At 42.4% G+C, this 26,743-nt stretch overlaps 1 protein-coding gene across 4 annotated transcripts in view; it reads right to left on the bottom strand.

Moving 5' to 3' along the window:
- Nucleotides 1-26,743, bottom strand: part of PIK3C2B (phosphatidylinositol-4-phosphate 3-kinase catalytic subunit type 2 beta) — a 1,217,858-nt gene that overhangs the window by 1,090,817 nt on the left and 100,298 nt on the right. For all 4 annotated transcript variants that reach the window (XM_073615832.1, XM_073615830.1, XM_073615833.1 and 1 more), the window contains exons 2-4: nucleotides 22,703-23,476; nucleotides 2,248-2,348; nucleotides 395-549 (exon numbers count right to left, since the gene is read on the bottom strand). In XM_073615832.1, coding sequence (XP_073471933.1) covers nucleotides 395-549; nucleotides 2,248-2,348; nucleotides 22,703-23,407 — 961 coding nt within the window. In that variant the 5' untranslated portion in view covers nucleotides 23,408-23,476. The remainder of the gene's footprint in view (nucleotides 1-394; nucleotides 550-2,247; nucleotides 2,349-22,702; nucleotides 23,477-26,743) is intronic.

The raw sequence follows: 26,743 nt of genomic DNA, 5'->3' as shown, positions 1-26,743 counted from the left end.
TTAAAAGAGGGCCGATCCACATAACCAGGGTGCCACTCATCTGTGGAGAGATATGTCTAGGTGGTCAAGAGCGGCTGGTCATATTTGTCTCTCCAAAAAGTTCTAACACCTACTCTGGATGTGGGAAAGACCTGTCACAGAACTTGCTGTGGTTAGGGATTGGATGAGCTTGCTGGCAGGTGTGGGGGGACCATCAGCAGGGCCACCCCTAGACTGTTTTGCATGTTGTACCTAGCATTCTATTTCGGCAGGTGGCGCTATAACCGATTGGTCAAGTTCTACTGATTTTTGCTGTGTACTTCAACAAATGGAAGAGAAATAATATGTTCATTTTTCAGTTTTATATAATTAACATTACATGGTAAAAAGAAAACAAAATCAGAAATAAACTCACAGTCACAGGTGAAAGTAAGGGGATCCGTTAGGAAATTAATGATCACTGTTACTTTCAGGCTCACCCCAGGACCCAAGTGCTCAGGACTAAGATTAACTGGACTCCAGACAATGCTTGTTTGTAATTGGTCTGTCAGACTTTGACAAGAGCGTAGGCTAAAATAGAAGCAAAATGAGAAATCGATTATTGGGGATAGTGAAAGAGTAAAATTAAAATTTTATTAAATATACTTGAAAATCTACATCAAAATCTTATTTTGTTTTAAATAAGGGGTAGAGTTTACTGGTTGGATAAAGACAGCACGGTCACAGTACGTGGGCATCATTAAAATTACTTCAAGGACTTTCGTTAGCAAATACCAATGCAGTGAAAGTGCACTTCTGCAACAGTAAGGCTTCAGTAAGGCACAGGACGTTTTTACAACCTCTCCTGAACGATTTAACTTGACAGATAGTAACCCACGTTTAAAATGTCTGTTTTGCCACGTTTACATGCCGCTTTTAGCGTTCAGAATCATTTTTAAAAAAAGAAAAATATTTTTTTTTTTTTTTCAAAATAGCCAAAAATGTTGCCATGTTTAGAAGAGTTTGGAGCTTGAAATGCCTCTAAACTCAGCTTCTGAGCACATTTTTTTGCATTCCAAAAAAAGCCTCTAAACTCAACTGCCTAGAAAGGACTGTAAAAGACCCTATGTACATGTACTGATAAGATAACATAGGGGAGAGTTCAAGAGCCATTGAAAATATTGCCCAACTGCTCCTAAACGTCCGTTTAGCAGCAGCAGTGTACATGAGGCCTTATATCCGTACAATAGGAAAGTGAAACTTGATCAGTGCAAAAATACTTCAAAAAGGATAAGCACATATATTTGGTAATCTACTCTCATGCAAATATTGATTCTGGGTGAATTGTTTTATTACAGAAGGATAAAAATATTTAATACAAAATTGTGACTAGACCTCTGACTCCTTATATACCTAAAGAATTTTAATCGTTAACCATCCCTGCTAGAATGCCAGCTTGCTTGTCAGGGTTTCAGGCTTCCTACTGCAATAAGAAGAATCCCACTCTAGCAGCTGCATTCACAGAACTCAAACATAAAGAAAACTGTTGGGCAGGGCACAGTTGTAAAAAGTGCAGCTGGCAGACAAGCCTGGGTTCTTAAAAGCAAAAATCTCACCAACTGAATTCCCAGAGGTATACAGGAACCAAACTAGTTGTTGATTAAGCACACAAACTACCCAGTCAAAACTAAACTACGTTTTTTTTAGACAGATTCTTGACAAGTAAAATCAAAGATAATAAGAAGTAACTTATCTAGAGCCCTTTCACACTGGGGCGGGGGGCGGCGTCGGCGGTAAAACGCCGCTATTATTAGTGGCGTTTTACCGTCAGTATGCGCCCGCTAGCGGGGCGGTTTTACCCCCCGCTAGCGGCCGAGAAAGGGTTAAATACCACCGCAAAGCGCCTCTGCAGAGGCTCTTTGCCGGCGGTATAGCCGCGCCGTCCCATTGATTTCAATGGGCAGGAGCGGTATACACACCGCTCCGAAGATGCTGCTGGCAGGACTTTTTTTACCGTCCTGCCAGCGCATCGCTCCAGTGTGAAAGCCCTCGGGGCTTTCACACTGGAATGCAAGCAGCGGCACTTTCGGGTCGGTTTGCAGGCGCTATTATTAGCGCAATAGCGCCTGCAAACCGCCCCAGTGTGTAAGGGCTCTAAAAAATATCAAGATCAAGTCTCAATCCATTTTACAACTAGGGCATCACATATAAAAAGGCACCATTTATAAAATTTACACACTACCTTACCATCACACATTTGTTTTCTAATGTGAACAAAAATTAACTCACACATCCAGCATGTGACAAAATGCAGCAGTTTCCTCATCTCTCTGCTCTGACATCTCAAAAAGCTCACACCCATTCTGTAGTGGATATGGCCGAATCGAGTCCTGTACAAAAGTAAGCGAAATTACAGATCAGCAAAAAAAAAAGGCAAGGCGTGTTTTCCTGTTCTGCTCATGAAATGATTTATTACATCCTTTTCCACCTCTATGTACTAGCAAGAAGTAAAGGGTAGTGATAAGGAAAAGAGTCAGTAGATAAGAGACATGACTAGGAGGAATCATTTTGAGATCACATATTAAAATACATTTATTGAGTGTTACATAAAAAAAAGAGGATTTTTTTTTACTTACCTGTAAATTCCATGTCTTAGAATATAGTACAGAAGACAGCCATCTTATCCATACACAATGGGTTAGACGCTCGTACGTTAACCACTTCGGAAGGTTTTACCACCTTCATAAACAGGGCATTGTTTGCTATTCCACACTGTGCTACTTTAACTGGCAATTGCACAGTCATGCAACACTGTACTTAAATTACTTTTATATAATTTTTGCACACAGAGCTTTTTTTGGGTGGTATTTGATCACAACTGTGTTTTTTTATTTTTCTATTATATGAATGAAAAAAAAATAAGACAAAAAAAATGTTGAAAATAAATATTTTTTACATTCTGCTCTAAAACATACTTAATAAAAAAAAATTTTTTAAGAGAAAAAAATCTACATTTCCTTATAAATTTTGGCCAAAATTTATTCGTCTACAGGTCTTTTAGTAAAAAAAACAAAACAAATCCCAATAAGTGTATATATACCGGATTGTTTTTTTTAAATAGCACTAATGGTGGTGATCATTGACTTATAGTGGGACTGTGATAGTATGGCTGTACAGAGTAACCAATACCACCAGTGACACCAATACAGTGATTAGTGATAACACAGTGCACGGTCACTACACCAACACTGGCTGGGAAGGGGTTAACAACTAGAGGAAAAGAATTAACTGTGTTCGTAACAAGGTGTACTGCACTAACAGTGCCTTGCAAAAGTATTCACCCCCCCTTCGCATTTTTCATGTTTTGTTGCCTCACAACCTGGAATTAACATGGATTGTTTGAGGATTTGCATCATTTAATTTACAGAACATGCCCACAACTTTGAAGATTTTTTTGTTATTGTGAAGCAAACAACAAATAGGACAAAATAACAGAAAAAGTCAACGTGCATAACTATCCCCCCCCCCCCCCCCCCAAAGTCAATACTTTGTAGAGCCAACTTTTGCGGTTACCACAGCTCCAAGTCGCTTTGGATAAGTCTCTATGAGCTTGCCACATCTTACCACTGGGATTTTTGCCCATTCCTCCTTTCAAAACTGCTCCAACTCCTTCAAGTTGGATCGTTTGCGCTTGTGAACAGCAATCTTTAAGTCTGACCACAGATTTTCCATTCGATTGAGGTCTGGGCTTTGACTAGGCCAATCCAACACATTTACATGTTTCCGCTTAAACCATCCAAGTGTCGCTTTAGCAGTGTGTTTGGAGTCATTGTCCCGCTGGAAGGTGAACCTCTGTCCTAGCCTCAAATCACACACAGAGTGGTACAGGTTTTGCTCAAGAATATCCCTGTGTTTAGCACCATCCATCTTTCCCTCAACTCTGACCAGTTTCCCAGTCCCGACTGCTGAAAAACATACCCACAGCATGATGCTGCCACCACGTTTCACTGTGGGGATGGTGTTCTTTGGGTGTTGTGATGTGTTGGTTTTGCGCCAGACATAGTGTTTTCTTTGATGGCCAAAAAGTTTAATTTTAGTCTCATCAGACCAGAGCACATTCCTCCATACATTTTGGGAGTCTCCCACATGCCTTTTCGCAAACTCAAAATATGCCATTTTGTTTTTTGCTGAAAGCAATTGCTTTCTTCTGGCCACTCTGTCAAAAAAGCCCAACTCTATGGAGCGTACAGCTTATTGTCATCCTATGCACAGATACTCCAGTCTCTTCTGTGGTACTCTGCAGCTCCTCCAGAGTTACCTTAGGTCTCTGTGCTGCCTCTCTGATTAATGCACTCCTTGCCCGGTCCGTGAGTTTTGGTGTGCGGCCGTTTCTTGGCAGGTTTGCTGTTGTGCCATGTTCTTTCCATTTGGTTATGATAGATTTGATGGTGCTCCTAGGGATCATCGAAGATTTGGATATTTTTACAACCTAACCCTGACTTGTACTTCCCAACAACATAGTCCCTTACTTGTTTGGAGAGTTCCTTGGTCTTCATGGCAATGTTTGGTTAGTGGTGCCTCTCGCTTAGGTGTTGCAGCCTCTGGGGCCTTTCAAAAAGGTGTGTATATGTAATGACAGATCATGTGACACTTACATTGCACACAGGTGGACATCATTTCATTAATTATGTGACTTCTGAAGGTAATTGGTTGCACCAGAGCTTTTTATGGGCTTCATAACAATGGGGGTGGATACATACGCACATGTCAATTATCAGTTTTTTCATTTCTGAAAAAAGGTTTATGTATATATTTTTCTAATTTTACTTCACCAACTTAGACTATTGTGTTCTGATCCATCACATATAATTCATTTTTTTTTTTTAAATAAACTAAAGGTTGTAATGTAACAAAATAGGTAAAAAGTCAAGGGGGTGAATACTTTTGGAAGGCACTGTATTTTTAGAAAGGCCAGAAAGCCAGGCAAAGAGTAATCTCTGGGGTGGCATTGACTGCACTGACACCAAAGGAAGATTTCCAGGTACAATAATAAATCTTACTGAAAGATACTTTTTTTGCTTTTAGCAAGGTATGAATCACAGACACAGAACCCCCTTCACCCGTTAGGACAGAGGACTATGAAACTGGTTTAAACAGAGGGCCCCGAGTTAGCAGATTTGGCCTATTGGGAAGAGACGTCTTCTGCAAGAGGTCTGAGCATGTCTGCGTATAAAGTTCTTCTGGACCAGTTTGGTGCCAGAAGAATCACCAAATTACTCTTGCTCTATTTTGTGAAAAAATAGGATTTTTAAAACAGCTTACTTGTAAAATCCTTTTCTTTGAAGCACATCAGGGGACACAGAGCCATAGTAGTTACTATGTGGGCTATAGGCCAACTTCAGGTGATGGACACTGGCACACCCTAAGACGAGAAGTCCACTCCCTAAATAACCCCTGCCACTACTGGGAGTACCTCAGTTTTGTAGCAAAGCAATACACGTATATACCAAAAAGAAGGGTCCTCTGTGTCCCATGATGTACTTCAAAAGAAAAGGATTTTACAGGTAAGCAGTTTTAAAAATCCTATTTTGTTATCGTACATCACGAGACACAGAGCCACAGTAGTTACTATGTGGGATGTCCCATAGCAATGCCAACTGAAGGGAGGGAGACACAACAAAAGTAGGGCACTAAGACTAGAGGACTTATACTGCTGCCTATAGTACACTGCATCCTCATGACCTTTTACATATACTTGATAGAATCTGGTAAATGTATGGACTGAAGACCAAGTTGTGGTCTTGCAGATTTGAGCCATGGAGGCTTGGTGATGCACTGCCCAGGAAGTACTAACAGCCCTGGTGGAGTGCGCTGTAATATGAAAAGGTGGAATTTTCCTCTTTAAACCATAAGCTTGAACAATCACTTGACGAATCCATTTAGAAATAGTAGATTTCAATGCCGCCTGTCCTCTTAGGACCTTCTGGCAACACAAACAAAACATCGGTTTTACGAATCTGAGCAGTCACCTTCAAGTAGACCTTGACTGCTCTCACCACATTAAGAAAATGTAGTGACCTTTCTTCCGCAGAACGAGGTTTTGGGAAAAATGAATGTAGAACAATATCCTGGTTTAAATGAAAACCTGACACTACCTTCGGTAGGAAATTAGGATGAGGACGTAATACAACCTTATTCTTATGAATAATCAAATATGGCTCTTTACAAGAAAGAGCAGCTAACTCTGATACTCTTCTTGCAGAAGATATGGCAACCAGAAAAACGAATTTCCTTGTCAAAAGGACAAAGGGAATATCTCGTATCAGCTCAAAAGGCTGTTTCTGTAATGCCGACAGGACTAAAAATTCAAGTCCCAAGGGTTCAGGGGTGACCTAACCGGAGGATTAAGCCGCGTTACCCCCTGAATAAAGCTACGAACCAGAGAATGTGAAGCAAGTGGTCGTAGAAAAAAATACTGATAAGGCAGAACCCTGGCCTTTGATAGTACTCAAGGCCAGCTTCATTTCTAAATCGCATCTGTATAAATTCAAGGATCCTACCTATGACATATTTCCTGGGGTGCCAACCCCTAGATTCACACCAGGAGACATATGCCTTTCCAGACTCTATAATATGATATACAGTAGGTGACCGCGATATTGTGTCAATCTCGCCGCATTTATCTGCAAGATTTGACACCTGCGAACCCTGTCGCGGGAGGAAGCGCCGAGCTGGCTCGCTGACCCAAAGCGCCCACCCCCCCATGTTGAGGGCACGAGGCCTGGTACGGCTCAGGAGGAGGGGGGGGGGCGCTCGCTCGTCCCCACCCCCCTTCCTGACCAGCCGGGCTGCGTGTTCGGATAAGGGTCTGGTATTGATTTTTAGGGGGGACCCCCACACCGATTTTTCGGCATAGGGGGTTCCCCTTACAATCCGTACCAGACCTAAGGACCTGGTATACCCCTGGGGGGGAACCCACGCCGGTTTTTTCATTTAAAATTTGGCGCCGCATTCCCCCTCATGATTCATACCAGACAGCTGTCAGCGCTGCCTGTCTCTCATCGCGAAAGGAAAAAAGTTTTCCTTTCCCGATCAGCGAGCCAGCACGACATGCACAGTACTCTGTCGCCGAGAACCAGCGTGATGGAATCGCGCTGGAAACACAATCTCGTGGTCAGGTACTGTATGACTCTGGAGGTTGGTTTCCTAACATTAACCAAAGTAGAAACTACTGAACCTGACAGCCCACGGTCTTTCAGAATGTGGGTCTCAATAGCCAAACCGTTAAATTTAGCGTTTGTAAGGTAGGATGGAATACTGGACCTTGCGAAAGAAGGTCTGGCCGTGGTGGTAGGGTCCATGGGTCCCCTACCGCCATCTTTACAATCTCTGCATACCAAGATCTCCTGGGCCACAAGAATCACCTCCTTCCCTTCCTGCTTGATTCTGCGAAGAAGGCGTGGAAGCAGCACAACAGGAGGGAACGCAAAGATCAGTGAAAACTGATCCCACGGAAAAACCAAGGCATCTGTTCCCAGCGGATCCTTTGTCCTTGGCACAAAGTTGTCGATCTTGAACCTGAACGCAAACAGATCCACGTCCGGAATTACCTATCTTTGACATATTGGATGTGATTCACCTCTTTCTGGGCCGCGCGACCTCTCGTGCCCCCTTGGTGATTGATATGGGCCACTGTTGTCGGATTGGATCTGGACAGCACAATTCCGTAATCTGAGCGTCCAGGCTTTCAGGGCCAGACGAGCCGCCCGAATCTCTAGAATATTGATGGACAAGGTCATTTCTGATTTGGACCATCTTCCCTGCACAGACTCTTCTTCTAGGACTGCTCCCCAGCCCAGAAGGCTGGCATCTTTTACTACTTTCCAGGTCAATGGTAGAAATGATTTTCCTTTTTGGAGATTCTTGGTTATCAACCACCAACTGAGGCTTTGACGTACTTTTGGGGATAAACGCATTGGGAAGTCTAGAGCTTGGACCTTCTTGTTCCAAGTTAACAGGATACTGTTTTGCAGCAGCCTCGAATAAAACTGAGCATAAGGAACGGCCTCGAATGAAGCCACCATCTTTCCCAACAATCTCATGCAAATCGAATAGAAGGATTTTTCTTTTCTTTGACCACCTGAATCAGTTCCCTTATGGAACTGATCTTTGCCTGAGGCAAAAACACCCTCTTCTGAACTGTATCTATGATTAGGCCCAAATACTGCAATTTCCTTGATGGGTTTAAAGAGGATTTCTCTAGGTTGAGAATCCAACCTAGGTATTCCAGGTAGCTGACTGCGGTGACCAAACTTTGGTTTAAGCGGGCTACCAACTAATCTATCAAGAGTAGATTGTCTAAGTAAGCTAGAATTGTTATACCCTGAGCCCTTGAACTGGCTAAAGGGGGAGCCAGGACCTTTGTAAACACTCGAGGTGCAGTAGCTAGACCGAAAGGCAGAGCTACAAACTGAAAATGAAGATTTTCAATCTCGAAGCGTGGACATTTCTGGTGAGCGGGAAAAATAGGAAAAAAAAAAAATCCATGATGTCGATTGACGCTAGCAGTTCTCCACCTTGTAGAATGTAGACCACTGATCGGATTGACTCCATGCGAAAAGAGCGGATATTCAAAAACCGGTCTGACATCCCCGTTTGGTTTTGGTACCGTGAAAAGGTTTGAATAAAACCCTAACCTTTGCTCTTCCACGGGGACCACCGATATCACCTTTTGAGACAAGAGATGATCCAAAGACTTTTTTTCTGGATCTCTGGGAACGTTTGATCTGACAAAACGAGGAGACGGGAACTTTCGGAATTCTAGTTTGTAACCTAGAGATATTGAGGAAGCCACCCATTTGTGTTGACACTGTTCCTGCCAGACCCTTGAGAACTGCAGAAGTCTTCCCCCCCACTCGAGCGAATGGGGGCGCCCCTTCATAAGGAGGTTTAGTATTTTGTTTTGTGGGCTTCCTCCCCCAGGGCCTCTTTTGACCCTGGGGTTGACCCTGAGGTTTATCTCTTGAACTTGATGGTGGAGGCCTTTGTGACTGCCTGGAGGCTGATGCTCCTGGCACTGGAGAAGAAACTAGTTTAAAAGAAAAATGCTTAAACTTCTTAACTGGTAAAAGGGAACTTTTTCCATTAGAAATTCTTTGGATTTATTTATCCAGATCATCCCCAAACAACCGTTCACCTTGAAATGGAAAACTAGCCAAGAGGTTTTTGCATGGCGCTTCGGCTGACCAATTTTTCAACCATAGAATTCTATGCACATGCACCAGCTCGAGCATAAGCCGTGAGGCCTGGAGAATAGAATCTCTCATAGTGTCTACTGTAAAACATAACGCCTCTGATATCCCGACTAAATCTTGGGCCTGCTGATCAGGAATAATCTCGAGCACCTGTTTAAACTGGTCTTTTACTGACTGACATACACCGATCGCTGCCAGCGCAGGCTGAACCACGGAACCTGCCAGGGAAAAAATTTTTTTTAAATAGGAACTCCAACTTATCCAACTTCTTATCTGTTGGATCCTTCAGCATTTGAGCATTGTCGACAGGACAAGTCAAGTTTTTATCCAAAGAAGATATAGCAGCGTCAATTGATGGAATCCCCATTTCTTATTAAACTCTTCCTCCGTAGGATAAAGTGTTGAAAACTTTTTTGGGGGATAAAACTTTATCTGGGTGCTCCCATTCAGAATACATAAGCTTCTTTAATAATAAATGGATAGGAAAAGCATGAATAGCTTGGGGAGGCTTTAGCGAACCCAAACAAGAAGTGGTCTCATCGACTGACTCTGCTACTGGCAGCAGAAATGTGGAGCAGACCAATTCAGTGAAAGATTGTACCAACAACCTTTCTTGCGAAAAGAAAAATAGCTGCGCTAAAGGTTATACAGGTTATAGTGTAAACCAAATAAGTGAAATTCTAAAATTGAAATAATAATGATTATTATAAATACCAATAAAAATGGAAATACAATTGCAAAACACTATATTGTAAATGTTGTGACAATACAATATAAATTTCCACCACTATTGAGTGCTGATAACCGTAAGGAATATGCGCTTACCAGAGACAAGCAAAGAAACAGCTTGCGGTTATAACCCAGCAAAGGCCTTTAATGTGGGGATCATGGATGGATCACTCAAACCATCAACCGGGACTCCGTGTAGTCGCCACCCGCTAGGATGTATGGAAGTGGGTACCAAGTGTTGGCCGGGAAAACAAAAACGAAGCTCCCATAGTGTATTACCGTGGTTAAATGTATTAATAAAAGGTAAAGATTGCACTTACAGACAAAAGTAGATAAAAAGCATGTAAAGCCGGTCGGCTTGCGAGCGCCCATCCGCTCGGAAGGTCGACCGTGATGACGTCAGCGCGTCCTGTCCGCCCGATGTACGTTTCGTCATAAATTGACGTCATCTGGGGCCCCAGCTGTTTCTTTGCTTGTCTCTGGTAAGCGCATATTCCTTACGGTTATCAGCACTCAATGGTGGTGGAAGATTATATTGTATTGTCACAACATTTACAATGTAGTGTTTTGCATTTGTATTTCCATTTTTATTGGTATTTATAATATTCATTATTATTTCAATTTTAGAATTTCACTTATTTGGTTCACATTGGTTTATCACTATAACCTGTATAATCTTCAGCACAGCTAATTTTCTTTTCATTTTCTATTGGTGTGTGTATTCCACTTATTAGTTGCTGCTATGTTTGTTTTTTAGGCTTCGCGCGGTATTAACCCTTTCCTTACATTAACCTTTCTTGTGAACCTGATCCTTCCGTATCAGAGACTCTTCAGAAGGGGAGTCATCAGTCTTTTCCTGGTCTCCTGAGAGAAATTCGTCATCTCTCGCCCCGTTCCTCAGTTTGAGGGTCTTGGGTAATGGAAGGGGACCTGTTACTCTTAGGCCCACTCTGGAATGCGATTAACGCATCAATCTTTTGTACCAAGCCTAAAACGTCCCTGATGGCTCACTCTGACCAGCCATATCACTCTCAGGGGAGGATGTCATTTTTTTTTTTAGATGGTTCTAGGCTTCCTTGTGGCTGTAGAAGTATTTATATAGCCCTTTTTTTAGGTGTTTTTACCCCCCTTCCAACCATAGCCCGATGCACAAAGCAGAGGTACTACCAGAAGAAACGCATCCACTGCTTGAGCAGTAGTCCAGCCCTGCCTGATGCAATAGTAAATGTGACAAAAGGAATGCCTGTGTCACCAAACCTCTTTAATGCCCCTCTTGCTCTTGTGTCCCTCCGTCAGCCTGCAGCAGCAATAATGGTGCTTTTAAAAAAAAAAAAAAAAAACAACACATTCCCGCGCTGGATATTGGAGGACGCCAACGCCACGCTAAGCCCCACTCCCCTGTCGCCTTCGGCCCCCTCCTCCTCGCAGGCCCCTGCTCCTAGGGGATCGTCTGCGAGGGGAAAAGTGGCGATGAGAGAGCCTGGAAGCCGCCGAGTAGGGCGGCATGCCGATGGTTTTTTTTTTGTTTTTTTTCCGTTTTCTCCTGATGCTCTTCCTCGTCAAGAGGGGGAGAGTACAGCCCAGGTGGGGGGTGTCTTGTGAAGAGGAAAATCCCCCCAGACTTACTGGAGGTCTGCTGCTGGCTGGAGAAAAAAGAAGCCTGCTGTCCGGACACAGCTTGATCTCTTGAGGAAGCATGAGAAGGTATATGCAGCCCCCAGTGGTGACACTTAGGCATGACAACATTTACTAATTAAAAGGAGACATTTCAGGAGAAAATTCAAAAAAATTCTTAGAAAACTCCACTTACCTTTCCTGCCACAGGGTTTTCTGTGATAAAGACCAACAGACCCAATCTTCACCCTTCATGGTGGGTTCCGTTAACAAACCTTCAGGAGCTGGGGACCCTCAAGGAACCCACAATCCTGGGCTTGCAATAGTATCCCGCCAGTAAACTTTATGGCCTTAATACCAAAAGTACTGGATCCCGGGATCCAGCTCTATAAAAAGAGAAGCGTTTACAGGCAAAACCTCGTTTCTTCGGACACAAGGCCCGGGTACCATTCAATTCGGCTTAAAAGACACTTTGAATGGATCTGGCTGCATAGCTTGCCCCAGCAAGGATTGCTCCAGTGAAGCTCAACACAGCACATCTTTACCCGTGACCAATACCTTAAACACTGGCGAAAAAACTAAGGTACTCCCAGTAGTGGGAGGGGCTATATAGGGAGTGGACTTCTTGTCTTAGGGTGTGCCAGTGTCCATCACCTGAAGGTGGCCTATAACCCACATAACTACTATGGCTCTGTGTCCCGTGATGTACGATAACAAAAAGGTGAAGCAAAATGCTCAGTGGAGGGAAGGCATAGATAAGCTTGAACTGGGAGCAGGGGATAACCAAGGCAAATGAAGGCCAGAGCCAGAGGACCTATGATTCTGGATACAAAACAGAGGTAGTTTGTGGCTGTATTTGGAAGCTAGGATGTCTGCATCTAGAGTGCCCCATTTGTGGTATAGCACAGGGATCTCCAAATTATGGCCCTCCAGCTGTTGCAGAACTAAATGTCCTATGAGGCATTGTAAAACTCTGACATTCACAGACATGACTAGGCATGATGGGAAATGTAGTTTCTGAACTGAAGGGCCATAGTTTGGAGACCCCTGGTATAGCAGAACGAACAAATCTGTCTGAAAAGACCATTCCATTTGGTTCAAGCGGTGATGGCTGAAATAACCTGTCAGTTGTCCACTCTTGGAATGTGGGCCACAGAAAATTGCAGAAATGCGGCTTTATGTCCATGAGAGGATCAGATTTGCTTCCTTCAAGGCAGCCAGGCTCCCCATGCCTCCTTGATGGTTCATATACTGTATGTCACTGTGGTGGCATTGACTGTACCCAAATTTGATGTCCCTGTAGAAAGGGGGTCCAGTGCTTAAAATTGAACTTTAGGCCTAATATATAGAAAAAAAAAAAAAAAAAAAAAAAAAAAAAGAAGAGCAAAAATGTACATGCTTTGTCTCTCCTGCATTAAAGTTTACTACCTGCCTGTCTGCCCGCCCTTGTACAGTGAGCCACGCACACACAGCTCACTGTACAAATTGGGCAATGCGGAATCTGACTGAATTCCTTTGCTCACCGATTGGTGGATGGGTCTATAAATATTGGTTTGTCCTGTATGCATCACAATTTTTCACATGCCTCATGAAGGGGTCCTGCATGGGTCCAAAACATAGCTTTCTGCTTGTTTAACTCTTTGGGCCCATTTTGCAGATCTTGGTGTGCTGGTAACATTACTCTCTCTGAACTCCTGCGCATGCTCGGGAGTGAAGTCATCCATGCCCAGCGATTGAGACCCAGAAGCCAGATGCCCGTAGAGGTCAGGAGCCGGGTGGGGAAGCTTCAAGATGCCGCCTTGCTGGACCCGAGCCGAGTATAGTTCCGTTTTAAAAGCACAGCCTGGCAGCTCTGATATCCAAGATGTTGATGGGGAATTTGCTCTCTTCTCTTCATGGTGTTCCTTGAACTGTCAAGTACTGGAAGTCTCTTCCTCAACCCAACGCAAGGATTTGTCCACTATGAGAGTTGAAGTGGTAATCCACCAGGATAAGGAGTTTGTTTGGGGGTAATGGAGCATGGGTAGATCCAGGGGAAAAGTCAGCTTTTTCCATGCCAACAGGATGTTTAGCTGGAGAGTTGTTGAATGGAATGGTTTGAAGGATACTGCCTGGATACCAGCATTAGACCCAAAACTCTCACTGTGGGACTTCTTTTGGAACACTGTTGTGGAGCATGAGCCCTTAGAGAAATAATTTATTTTCTGAAAGAACTTTGCCAGGGATATATCCTGGACCAAATCTAGATACTCTAAGCGCATGGAAGGCTAGAGAATACATTTTTTTAAGCCGAAAGCCCTGAAGGAAATGAATTGTATTTTGGACATTTGTTGAGAGTTGTAAGGGAGATAAATCCTTCAGAAGAAGGTCGCCTAGATAGCTTGTCATCTGGATGATTGAATACTGAGAAGAGCAGGCAAGGGTGCCAAGCTCTTTGGCAACACCTTGAGAGCAGAGGACAGGCTGAAGGGCAATGCGAGAAACTGGAAGTGGGCTGCAACATATGTCCCCACATTCTTAGGTCAGGCCTAAGTTTTACTTAGGTTTTAAGGTTGAAGCATGGGAAGAGTGAGAAGGTGCTCTACAATTAGGAGGAGCTAGGGGGGTTCTAGCACCTTTCTCTGAGGAAACAAAACTTTCTCACCTCTTATGAGCTGGTCTAGTGCGTCACCAAATAAACATTTTACTTGTAAAAGGCATACATGTGAGACAACTATTACGGGCAGCTTCTGCTAATCCAAGCCTTTAGCCAGAGGATTCTGTGCGTATGAAGAGATTAGAACCACTCTGGATATTTGTCTCATGATGTGTTCCAGGGCATCTACATAAACATTAAAAAAAAAAAGAAGGAGCAGAAGAAAGCTGTATTGGTTTTGCGACCACAAGATCCTGAAAAACAGAGTCATGTTGGTTGTATATTGTTCTAGTCCAGTTAGCTGCCATCTGAAAATACAGAAAAAGCACTAAGAGCTAGTTGCTGGGTATGCAAGGCTAAAGAAAGCTTTCAAATTTTTTGTCAGCATAATGTTTAAAAGACAGAACATATTCAATGGGTACAGTGAGATATTTGTAAACCTTTTAACCAGTTCAGCAAAGATTTTTGGTGGAACAAAATTCCTTCCAGGACTGATCCAGAGACTTATTAGGTTTCTGTGTATTCACTAGTGCCTTACGAGAGGGAGGAGAGTCAATTTGCACAATGCCTAGGCTTTCTGAGACAGAGGATATTAGCTTTTTAACATTAGCAAGCATTTTTTGTGAAGCTTACTTCTCAATATAGTGACAATCCGGGAGAGAGAAACTTTCTACAAGTCTCTCCAACACTGCCTCAACATCCGCTTAAGTCCCTTTTGATTCAATGGGGTTGATTTACTAAGACTTAAGAGTGCAAAATCTGGTGCAGCTGTTCATGGTAGCCAATCAGCTTCTAACTTCAGCTTGTTCAATTAGGCTTTGACAATAAAAACTGGAAGCTGATAATTCTGGATTTGTCAAATAGCGTGCCTGAAATAGAGCTAGAATAAGATGCAAAGTCCGGTGTTAAAACTGTTTCCTGCTGCAGTGCAAAGGCCAAATTGGGGAACATTTACTAAGTGACAAAATCTGGTGCCGCTTTGTACAGAAACCAATCAGCTTCCAGTTTTTTTTTTGTTATAAGCAGATTGGCTACCATGTACAATTGCACCAGATGGTGTTAAAGTGTACAACCAGTGGTATGATTTAACAGCTAGTCAGCCACCTGAGACTGAGCTCTAAATGGTTGGATTTTAGAACTAATTTTGAAAAGTTTACACTTTGAAGTGAATACATTCTAAATATAGCCCCATTCACATAGTACCTGTCAAATATACAGGGTGTTAAACATTTCATGTTTATGAAGCTAGACTATATATAAAGTCCATGCTTCACTTATCACAACGGGCTAACCCCCAAAAGGGGGTCATCAGGGACCGAGTTTCACGGTGATGGATACAGTCCTGAACCTGTATAGCACTGTGGCTAACTCAATGCATTGCACCAACTGCCAAAGTGAGAACCCATGAAGGATCCAATGCCAGAAGCAACATTATAGGGTGATCCGGGTAAAACTCCCAAGATTTTTCCAATGTTGCACAAACCCGGATACAAAGCTTCTGTGTAGGCATTAGAAGACAGTGAGGTTGATGGTGTTATGAAAATAATAAAGAAAAATAAAACTAGTGAAAACTAGTGAAGCAGTTTTCTCCAAAAAGCAGGAGTCCATCACCTACAAACACTTGCGAAAAACTGATTTCTCACGGAGTGGTAGTAGGGTTATAGGGGAGGAGCCCCAGGCATGGCCAAAAAAAAAAAAAACTTGCCAGTGTCCAGTCACCTGAAAGTGCAAGCCTATAACCCATGACATATGAATAAGATGCCCGTCCTGTACTGTACTATTAAAATACATAACTATAACACACAAGTGTGTGTGATGAGGGGAAAGTTAATACAGAAGGCGAGAGAGTTAACCACTTAAGGACTGGGCCTATTTTCCAAACTTGTTGTTTACAAATTAAAAACTTTTTTTTTGTTAGAAAATTACTTCCAACCTACAAACATTATATATATATATATATATATATATATATATATATATATATATATATATATATATTTTTTTTTTTTTTTTTACTAACACCCTAGAAAATAAAATGGCGGTTGTTGCAATACTTTTTGTCACACAATATTTGCACAGCGGTCTCACAAGCGCACTATTTTTTTAATTAAAAAAAAATAAGACAACAGTAAAGTTAGCCCAATTTTTTTTTATATTGTGAAAGATGTTACGCAGAGTAAATTGATACCCAACATGTCACGCTTCAAAGTTACGCCCGCTTGTGGAATGGTGACAAATTTTTACCCTTAAAAATCTCCATATGCGATGTTTAAAAAATTCTACAGGTTGCATGTTTTGAGTTACAGAGGAGGTCTAGGGCAAAAATTATTGCTCTCACTCTAACAATCGCGGTGATGCCTCACATGTGTGGTTTGAACGCTGTTTTCATATGTGGGCGCTACTCATGTATGCGTTCGATCCTGCACGCGAGCTCAGAGGGACGGGCGCATTTCAATTTTTTTTTTATTTTCTTCTTGTTTTACATTTTTATTTATTGTTTTTACACTGTTCTTTTAAAAAAAAAGTGTCACTTTTATTCCTATTATAAGGAATGTAAACATCAGTTGTAATAGAAAAAAGCATTACAGGACCTCTTAAATATGAGATCTGGGGTCAAAGACGACCTCAGATATCATATTTACACTAAAATGCAATAATAAAAAAAAAAAGTTGATTTAAGATCTATGGGCGCAAGTGATGTTTTGACGTCGCTTTTGCCCTGCAATGTTATGGAGACGGGTGCGGGGCCATCTTAGCCTCACTCGTATTCATACCCAGCCACGGATAAGACCCGATCGCCTCCGCCGCTACAGACGGCTCCGGTAAGTGGCGGAGTGCACAGGAGAGCGGCGGGAGGGGGCCCTCTCCCGCCGCCGATAATGGTGATCTTGCAGTGAATCCGCCGCATAGACCACCATTATTGTTAACCGAACCGCCGACTGAAAAGATGGATACCTCGGTTGTGGGGGGGGCCTCTCCCGCGGCCGATAAAAGTGAACTCACTGCGAATCCGCTGCAGAGACCACTTTTATCTGAAAGCGGACCGCCCGCTGAAGAAGAAGATAGCAGGGTTATGGCAGCTACTAGCTGCCATAACAACGATATCCCTCTTCAAACAGCCGACGTATAACGATGGAGAACGGTCCGCAAGTGGTAAAGAAAACCAGGCAGGCCTTACTTCAAACTCAACTAGACCTCATAGCTCTCAATGGTCTTCATAAAAAAAAAAAAATCATTATCCCAATCTGTAGTTGCTGTCCTTAAAAGATCTTAAAGTTATATTCCTTTTATATAATCTAGTAGTGGGAATCGCAACATTTTGTGGGCTATTGCAGAGTTTGGACTATTAATCCAGTCTTTTTAACCTTTTTGCTCCACTGACTGCTGACAAACTGCGTTGCCCCAGCAGACGTTCAATGATGAAACGCGTAGGGCAGGACCTATGAACATCTTGGGTCACCTACAGTTAGACGATCACAAGCCGATTGCTACGGATCTTATCTTATTTCACGTTTACAAGTATCTTTTAAAATGTGAGTACGATCTCTATATATGTTACAATAAAGCTTTTTAAACGGTTTAACACTATGGATATTCCCTCTTTTCTATGGTGAACACGTTCTAAGTTGGTAAAGCAACATTTAAAGCGTGGACCGGGGACATCCAGGGCTGCTACACAGTGGCAGACACTGACTGCCTATACCCCTGCAGGGGTGATTTCATCCAGTGAGTGCAAGCATAATAAGAGCACAGTTAAGTACCAACACAAAGCCAGCACTTTGACAAGAAGTTGTTTAAAAAACATTACCTCCCAAAGAGGACTTAGGGCTCTTTCCATGATGATCCGCCCAGTGAACATCCGCTTGCTCAGCGGGAATCGCTCCGCCGATGCCTGCTGAGCAGGCAGATGACAGGTCCGTCGCTGCACAGAGCGCCGCTCTCCCCTATGGGGGTTCGGATGATGACAGACCGTAGAGTCCGTCGTCACCCGATCCGAAAACGGATGGAAAAGTAGGTTTTTCCTCCGTTACACTTTTTTGGATCGGAGCGGGTCGAATGTCAGCAGACATGTACCGCTGACATCCGACGCTCCATACAGGTCTATGGAGGGTCCATTCAGGTCCGCCTAAAAAACTGACAGGCGGACCTGAACGGATCGTTCGTGTGAAAGAGGCCCCTTTTGGAGCTATATTTAAAAAGACTTTTCATCATAAAAAAAAAACGTATATATTATCTTTTCCAGCAAGTACTGGGTTTTTGAAGCACAAGTCACTTTGTTTATTTTTTAAGAACAAGCACTTTCTGCACTTGGGTAGTTATAATGCAATGGTATGGGATATAGGATTGCGATTTTTACTGAAAATAATCTTTTCACCTATGACTAAAATTTAGCACAAGGCACTTTGTCTAGAAGTATTTATATATATGCAACCAAACACTTTTATCACTTTCAGTCTAGGCGCAAAGGTATGTAATATAAAATTGCGGCTTTTATTTGCGTACTTAACCATTCCCACCTAGGAGTAACATCCAAGAGGGGAAATTAATATAAATTGGGCTTTAAAGGCTATATCACATGTCGGGTCTCATACATCTCACTTTGCATTCCTTATAAAGCTTAAGTTTATTATGTTTTGAATAAGTTTGATTTCCAATAAGTCACGTCTAGCACCATATTGCGATTTAGGTTCACACACACAATACCCTAGACTCTTGCAAGCCAGTATATATAATTTAAAATATTTTGTCTCTACATCTAATTTAGGTCATCACATAAGGTACAGAAGGGTGGCTGACCACCAAAATTGTACTACACTAGAGCAGCGCCATACCTACATCTGTCTTCTGTTCACAAACTAATTTTTGGCAGCTGTCAAATCTCTTAAAACGCATAAATCCCCTGGGCCAGATGTATATAGGGCCACTGATTACAAGGCATTTGCTCTCATTTTGGCTGCTCAATTTGTCTCAGCTTGCAATTGGCTCTTACCCTCATAGCTCATATCTCGGTAATGCTGAAATATATGCTGGTAATGCTCAATATATGAACTACTAGCCCATATTGTTACTTAACGTAGATTTAAAGAAATTCACCAAGGTCCTCTCATTTAGATTGCTGCCTCTCCTCCAAGACATCATCGTATACTCTGATCAAGTGGGCTTTATGCCCACCAGGGAGGCAAAGGACAACAGGGCCAGGGCACTTTATGTCATCCTTTAAGCCCATAGTCAGAAAATACCCTTATGTATACTTTTCTCGGATGCAGAGAACGTTTTTGACAGGGTGGATTGGACCTTCCTGAAGGAGACATTGGCATATATGGAGGTAGGGGTTAACTTTGGTAAGTGGTTGGATGCCAATTACTCTCTCAATCGCAGTGGTCAGGACTAACAAAGCTAACTCAGCATTCTTCCCACTGCCAAATGGAACCAGACAAGGTTGCCCCTTTTCACCACTGATCTTCATTTTGAACTTAGAGACATTTCTCAGACATGTCCATCTTAATCCACTGAGGCCCTAAGGGGCAAAGAGAAGAAGTTCAGAAGGAATTGGTTCCACTGGACTCTATAAATGCTCTGGGGAGTTCAACTCTACCATTGCAGCAGAGGGGTGATGAGGTTTCCTTTCCTCTACTAACCACCCCCCCCCCCCCATTTTTTTTCCCTTTCCTTCTCACTCTTTACTTTAACGGTTAGTGGTTGCAAAGTGTCGCAATCACGTTAGTTTCACATAAAATGCTCACAAAAAGGTGGAAGGGGTTCTTCAACATTTTTACTCTGTGGCAACAATTGTGGGCCGCGTTTCTATGTCAATTATGCACCAATGCTACCCTATTCTTGTCTGAATGCTAAAGTTACAGAAAAAACATAGCATGACCATTGCTGAGAAGTTGTAATATACCTATGAACAATCTACAGATAACAAGCTTTTAGTTCCCAGCTCTGCAGTTTACCTTAATTACCTTCTCTCAAACTTCTCTTCCATTTTCTCTGCCTGTAGGTCTATTCCACACTATTATGCAGGTAAAAGTCCTTGATTTGTGTGTAAATAGAAATTATCAATGTGTAAATGATTTGTAAAAGATAGCAACATAAATGTAAATTTATCCGTTTTAAAATTTTGGTTTAGATGTATAGTTTTTATTATATACATACACAAGGGCTGCTATATTTTTTTAATGTGTACACAGGTTTAGCTTATGTTTTGCAAAGCTACACAATGGTTGTGCTTTATGGCTTTATTTCTCATAATAAGTCAGGTACTCATTGAAAACAATGTAAATCCTGTATGACTAATAGCCAGGGCCAGCCCTACCATGGGACCCAATGGGACCATGGCTCCAGGCAGCATTTAACAGGGGGCGGCAGCCAGGCCGGCAAGAAGTTAGCGCCAAGAATCCCAGATCAGTCAGCAAGACTCTCAGGAGCAGAGCAGAGGGAATGCTGGTCAGCTGTGCACTGTCTCCTGCACTGGTTGTTAGAATCGCCTGTTGCCTAGCTACCAGTGACGTCAGAGGCCGCGGCCGCCCCAGCATTCAAAGAGTGCAGCCTCCGCACCAATCAATTGCTCCGCCCACCTTTTCCATCTTCCATCTCTGCGTGAGGGAAGGAAGGGTTTGAGGAGGGCTGCCTGTGCGGATGTGTCCGTGACAGAGTGTTAGCTGAGCATAGGGCAGCCTCCCTGCCTATCTGAAAAACAAGGCGAGTTAGGTTGGTTGGTAGTACAACTTCAAGTGATTTCTCTTAGATTTTCTTTTTAGAAGGGACTTGAGCTGGATTGAATGTGACTGATCTTTCTATTGTACCCATGTTTTCCCTGGAAACACTTTGATGAGGCCTTTTCTTCTGTACTGTTTGTAAATGATCATGCAGATTTACAAAAGAAACATGCTTTTTACATACAAACTATAAAATTATTTGTATGATTTTGATGGCTTCTAATCAAGATGCAATAGTGGTACAATAATGGTGAATTTTATTGGGAACAGGCATAAAACAGGTTAATTACTGCTGTGCTTCAACTCCCTCTCTGTGCAAGATAGATCAGACTGTCAGTAAGGCTACTTTCACACTGAGGCGTTGCGGTGCTTTACCGTCATTTTTGCGGCGCTTATCGGCCGCTAGTGGGTCGCTTTTAACCCCCGCTAGCGGCCGGAAAAGGGTTAAAACCACCGGCAAAGCACCTCTGCAGCGGCGCTTTGCCAGCGGTTCGGAGGCGCTGCCCATTGAGTTCAATGGGCAGGGGCGCTTTAGGAGCGGTGTATTCACCGCTCCTACAGCGCCTCAAAGATTTTATTTAATTTTAGTTATGATATAAAATAATGAATGCGATGGCCTTTTGGTGGGCGTGATTTTTTATTTTTTTTTTAAGGGGGGGGGGGGGGGGCATTTCATTCTTGGTCCCAGGCAGCACCATGTCTTGGGCGGGCACTGCTGATAGCTATGTTCAACACTAATTAAGAAGGGAGGCTGGGCAATTAAAACTATTTGTTCAATCTAGTCGCCAATCTACAATTCATTTGATTAAATCAAACATGGATGAGAAAGCATATAAAAATTTAATGGTTTTATCAAAAAATATTTTACCAACAACTTAGTAGAAATGATCACTGAAAATATACTACATTTTCACCTATAAACCTTATGTAGTCAGCACTTTGAGATTTTCTCTCGAAAACACAACTTTTTAAAATTGCTAGAAGTGGCACAAACAACCTATAAGTTTCATGTTATAGTAAGAATACAGCCACGTATATACAGCCAGAAACCAAAAGCATAAAGCAATTAAATGTACTGTACCAAGAAGAGTATTCAAGACAAATAGGATTATATAAAGGCCTATATAAGAAAAATGTAGTAGCCTTAAACTTTTTTGGTTTTCTTTAGAGAAGGTTAGTTCTGAAACAATGTCAAGTTTTTTCCTACATAGGTCACCCTATTTTGAGAAGCGTTCACGTCACTTCCTGTTTTGATAACAAAACATTAAATAAGTGTAGATCCCCCAAACCAAGCAAAATTTGACCTTTAACAGCTGCCACTGGGACTTTTTATTCCCAGTGAGAAACTTCCCCTTAATTCTTAAGGTGATAACAGTCAGCTTTAGGATTTCCTCCCCATAAGGGCACAAACAAAAGTATCTGCAAAAGATGTTACACCCCCCCCCCCCCCTTCAAAGTTTATATAAACAAAATGGGAATAACAGGATTTGAAAATGGTCAAAGACACCATATTTTAGCCGTTTTATTTTATCATAGTTTAAGAAAAAGTAAATAAAACAAATTTTGACACTAAATAAATTATCACTGTCTTCATGAGTAATTCATGTAAACCTTGTATTACTGCCTGTACTAGCCAATGCAGTGCATAATGTGGCACTAAAAAGCTTTTTTTTTTTTTTCTTTTTTTTTTAACCATCACTTTAAAAAAGTCAGTCATAGCAAAACTATGAAATCAATCAGTAAAATTTTATTTGCAAATACTAAAAAATAAGTTAGCTATATTCATAACTTACTGGTCCAGCTGTTGTGTTTTCTGACTTTTTTTGTCGATAAGTACGAGGAGGGATTTTTGGGAGCAAAGACTTGCTTCGTGCTACTGGTTTTCCTGTAGTACACTTTTGTAAACTCACATTCTTCCAATGTACCTCAGCCTGGTGCAGTATCTCAGAATCATAGGTTGATGCTAAATTCAGGCGTGTAATTGTATCATTTATTCCCTCATAATCCAAACCTGAAAATCCACTTCCACTCCTCAGCAAACCCGATTCTGCATCCTCTTCTGAAATCCTGCAGTTAGGCAGATTCCCTTGATTCTCTCCAGTGAACAGATTGACATCTTTGGAGTGAGAGACCTTTGAAGTAGTGGACTGGAACGTGTTTTGGCAGTAGTTTCCCAGGTGTGTGCGAGGTGGTAAAGGGGGTGGAGAAAGACTTTTTCCTTCATCTTGTTTATTGCTGAGATATCCATCCCCATATATATAAAAGCCTTCATTGAGGCCAGGTTTGGTTTTTGAGAGTGACGGGGCAGTACTTGGTACTTGTGAGACATCTTCCAAGGAAATTAGAGGGCTCTCATCAACCTCACAAGTTGTTTTATTGAGGTCAGAGAGTGCATCATACTCCATTTGAAGTGCCTCTGCTAATGCCAGTTCTTTCCGAGTCATACCCAATGATTCTAGACCTTGCCATTGTTCTTTCTTTCCATCAGAAGTTGACATCACTGGTGGTTATGCTGACAGAAAAAAAAACACATTTGCTGCAGAAGGCATAATTCTCCAAAACACCACCTACAAAAGAGAATTATTGATTATTATTATTTAAACATGAAAACCACAAGTTTTGTCAACTTTAACGTACATTTAATTTTCCCCCTACCATAAAGCCATCCAACTTGTCACTGGTGAGTTTAGAATACTAATATGCTTGTTCGGCATTACATCAGGTTAGCTTTAAAGCCTTAAATCTATCCCGCTTGCTAGTAAATCCTCTAGTTCAGGATTTTTAAACCAGGATATCATGAAAAGTACCCAGTGGTTCTGCTGTAGGCAACTGTTGCCGAGTATTTATATCCTTCCAACAGTGGCATCAGTGTTAACCCTGTATCTACTGCTTATTGACTGAGTACCGCCAGGCAAACTAAAATCAGCCTCACAGTATGCCTTGAATTCCGGAGCCTGATGTCACTGTCACTACGCATAGCCAGCAGTGTGGGACAAGAAGAGCGGCTCATCTTTTCCAGATAGGTACCAGTACAAACAGTGACTGTTTTAAGGTGGGCTCCACTTTCAGGTCCCAAAGCTGCAGAGGATTCTGATGATTTATCTGATCTTCCATTAAAGCCAATATAAAACTTTTACATTATTACCCATTTTCACTAGAGGTATTACTACTTTTAGCTGCTTAAAGTGGAACTAAACCCACAGAATTAGCAGTTTCAAAAAAAACATTGACATTCTTTGCATGTCACATATGCTTGTGCTCTCAACCAAACTGTAACCATCAAATGGTTGGTGTCATAACTGATCACATGTGCAGCACCATGGCAGCTTCCTTGGCTGAAAAGGATAGTAAGGTTTAGTTCAGCTTTTACTTTAGATGACCTTAGCAGTGGACCACTCTTATGGGCTTCAATATGGCTCATATGGCAGTGTGCTGAGGATTAATCACATCCATCCCAGTGTGGTCAGTTTTTCGAAGTGCACTGGGAGAACAGCCTGCCAGTCCTCCAATGGTCGAAACTGTGCTGACACCCCCCAACCCCATAGCATTCACTGGGAAGATCATTGTACTGCTGTTTATCCACCCCTAGCTCCTGAAGGCCCCTTTCACATGGACATCCCATCTGTCCTTTTTTCACCCATCCGTTGACGAATGAAAACCAGATAGCAATGCATCTCTATGTGCTAACATATGTAAACAGATCCATTTCCATTTAGGTCTTTTTTTAAATGGAAAAAGGCTTTGTCCTGTTCCATTTAAACAGACCTTAATGAAAATAAACAGATATAAACTGACGACAGATGTTTTTACATCCGTTTCAGCATCTGCCTTGGACAATTCCCTACTGTCAGCCAGCAGGAATGATCCATTGGTTGAGAAGGAGCCTACACTCAGTAGTGTTCTAACAACCAATGACTCATCCTTGCTGTCAGCTGGTGGATTCCCTGCAGAATGTAAAAAAGGAGATGTCGGTGAAAAGTAAAAAAATAAATAAATAAAATAAACAAAACACCAACGCGGGGTTTCCCCCATCCATACCAGGCCCTTCAAGAACCCATGCCAAATAAAAAATATTCCCAAATGTATATCCTTCATCAACTAATGGGCCAGGGTGCCCATGTTGAGGGCATGTAGGCTGGTATGCTTTGGGGGGGGTACACTTCAGTGCCCCCCCCCCACACACACACACACACACACACACACACACACACACACACACACACACATGTTCCTAGCCAGCCAGGCTGCATGCTTGAGTAAGGTATGCAAAAAATCTAAAAAGAACAAAAAGTACCTGCACCACGGATGTGACTAAAAATAAAAATAAAATCAGCTATGATGATCTAAACTGGTGCCAATATGTGCCATTGTACCATGTGACTTGTGTTTGTATTCAAAATTGATCAGCGCTATGAATGTGCTACAAATAATGCAATACCACTTTGTCTTGTGTTTACCACCACTGCATGCCATGTTGTAGCATTTATATTTGAAAATGGTGGTGAAATTCCAGAAATTCTCATGTAAAAAAGGTGCCTGGAACAAGAAAATGTGAAAATGTTTTCTCTGCATATCTCTAATATAAAAGTCTGTCTTAAAAGGGTTGTGTTGCTCTTGGAATTGATGCTACCCCATCAATGTTCAACTCCAAAATCCTAACATTGTCAGAACACACTGCTTCATTTCATAGAGAAGTGTTGGCGTCAAACAAATCTGAATGGTCAGATGGCAAAAATTCTGTAATAGCACTCGTTTTGTGGCCTTGTCGAAGCGCCTGCAAAATGATCAATTATCAAATTTCAATAGGCAGGGGTAGTGGAGGAACGCCAAAGACGCTGCTTGTGCACCACCCCAGTGAGAAAGCACTTGGGCTTTCACACTGGAGTGGCTTGAGAGGCGCTATTTTTAGCGATAAAATGCCTGAAATGTGCCCCAGTGTAAAAGGGGTCTAAGAGAGGGGAGAAGAGAACAGCGCTGTGCACAGCTGCATCTTTTTCCCACTTCCTCTTCACACAGCATTCGAGAAGCAGTAGGAGTCATTGGCTCTTGCTGCTGTCAAATACAGTTAAGAGGAAGTGGGGGCGGGCCTAAGCCCTGCTGCGTAAGTCTATGGAGCACGGCTCCATAGACACACAGGTCGGGAGCACGTGGGACAATGTTTTCCCTATAACAAGCGGCTGGCTATGGTTGTCCTAAAAAGAAGAAGAGATGGACCCAAGATTGCCACTGGGGACCTGAGAGGAGGATCGGGGCCACTCTGTGCAATACCACTGCACAAAGCAGGTAAGTATAACATGTTTGTTATTTTAATTAAAAAAAAAAAACCTGACTTTAGTAACACTAAGTGCTTTAAAGATAAATAGCTGCAGAACCTTGCCTACTTAACCACTTCCCACCCAGCCACTGCACATAAACGGGCGGGACGTTTCTGAACATCCTTCAGGAGGAGAGGGATCATCCCCGGACACGCCACATCTCGGATCGGCAGGAGGGCTCTGTGATTTGCCCTCCTGATCACATGATGGCTGTGTCAAATCACAGCCATTATGTGATGTAAACAGCCTGTGGGGACGTCACAAGAAGCGGGATCACCCGATCCCGATGTGCCTGTGTCCCCCAGAGACAGGGCAATGTTGTTCGGCAGGAGGGTTCTGTGATTGGCCCTCCTGATCACGACAGCTGTAACCAATCACAGCTGTCATGTAGTAAACAGGCAATCGGCTCTACTTCTCCTCACACAGAGTCAGAGTCAGTGAGGAAAAGGAGAGCGGATCTTCGAGCAGCGGATCAGTGTGTACGAGCTGTTTTTTTACACAGTGATCACCCAGCTAGTG

This window comes from Aquarana catesbeiana, linkage group LG02, assembly GCF_042186555.1.
Source record: "Aquarana catesbeiana isolate 2022-GZ linkage group LG02, ASM4218655v1, whole genome shotgun sequence".
Taxonomy (NCBI): domain Eukaryota; kingdom Metazoa; phylum Chordata; class Amphibia; order Anura; family Ranidae; genus Aquarana; species Aquarana catesbeiana.
The sequence above is the reverse complement of the archived record's forward strand: the minus strand, read 5'-3'. Positions and strand labels throughout refer to the sequence as shown.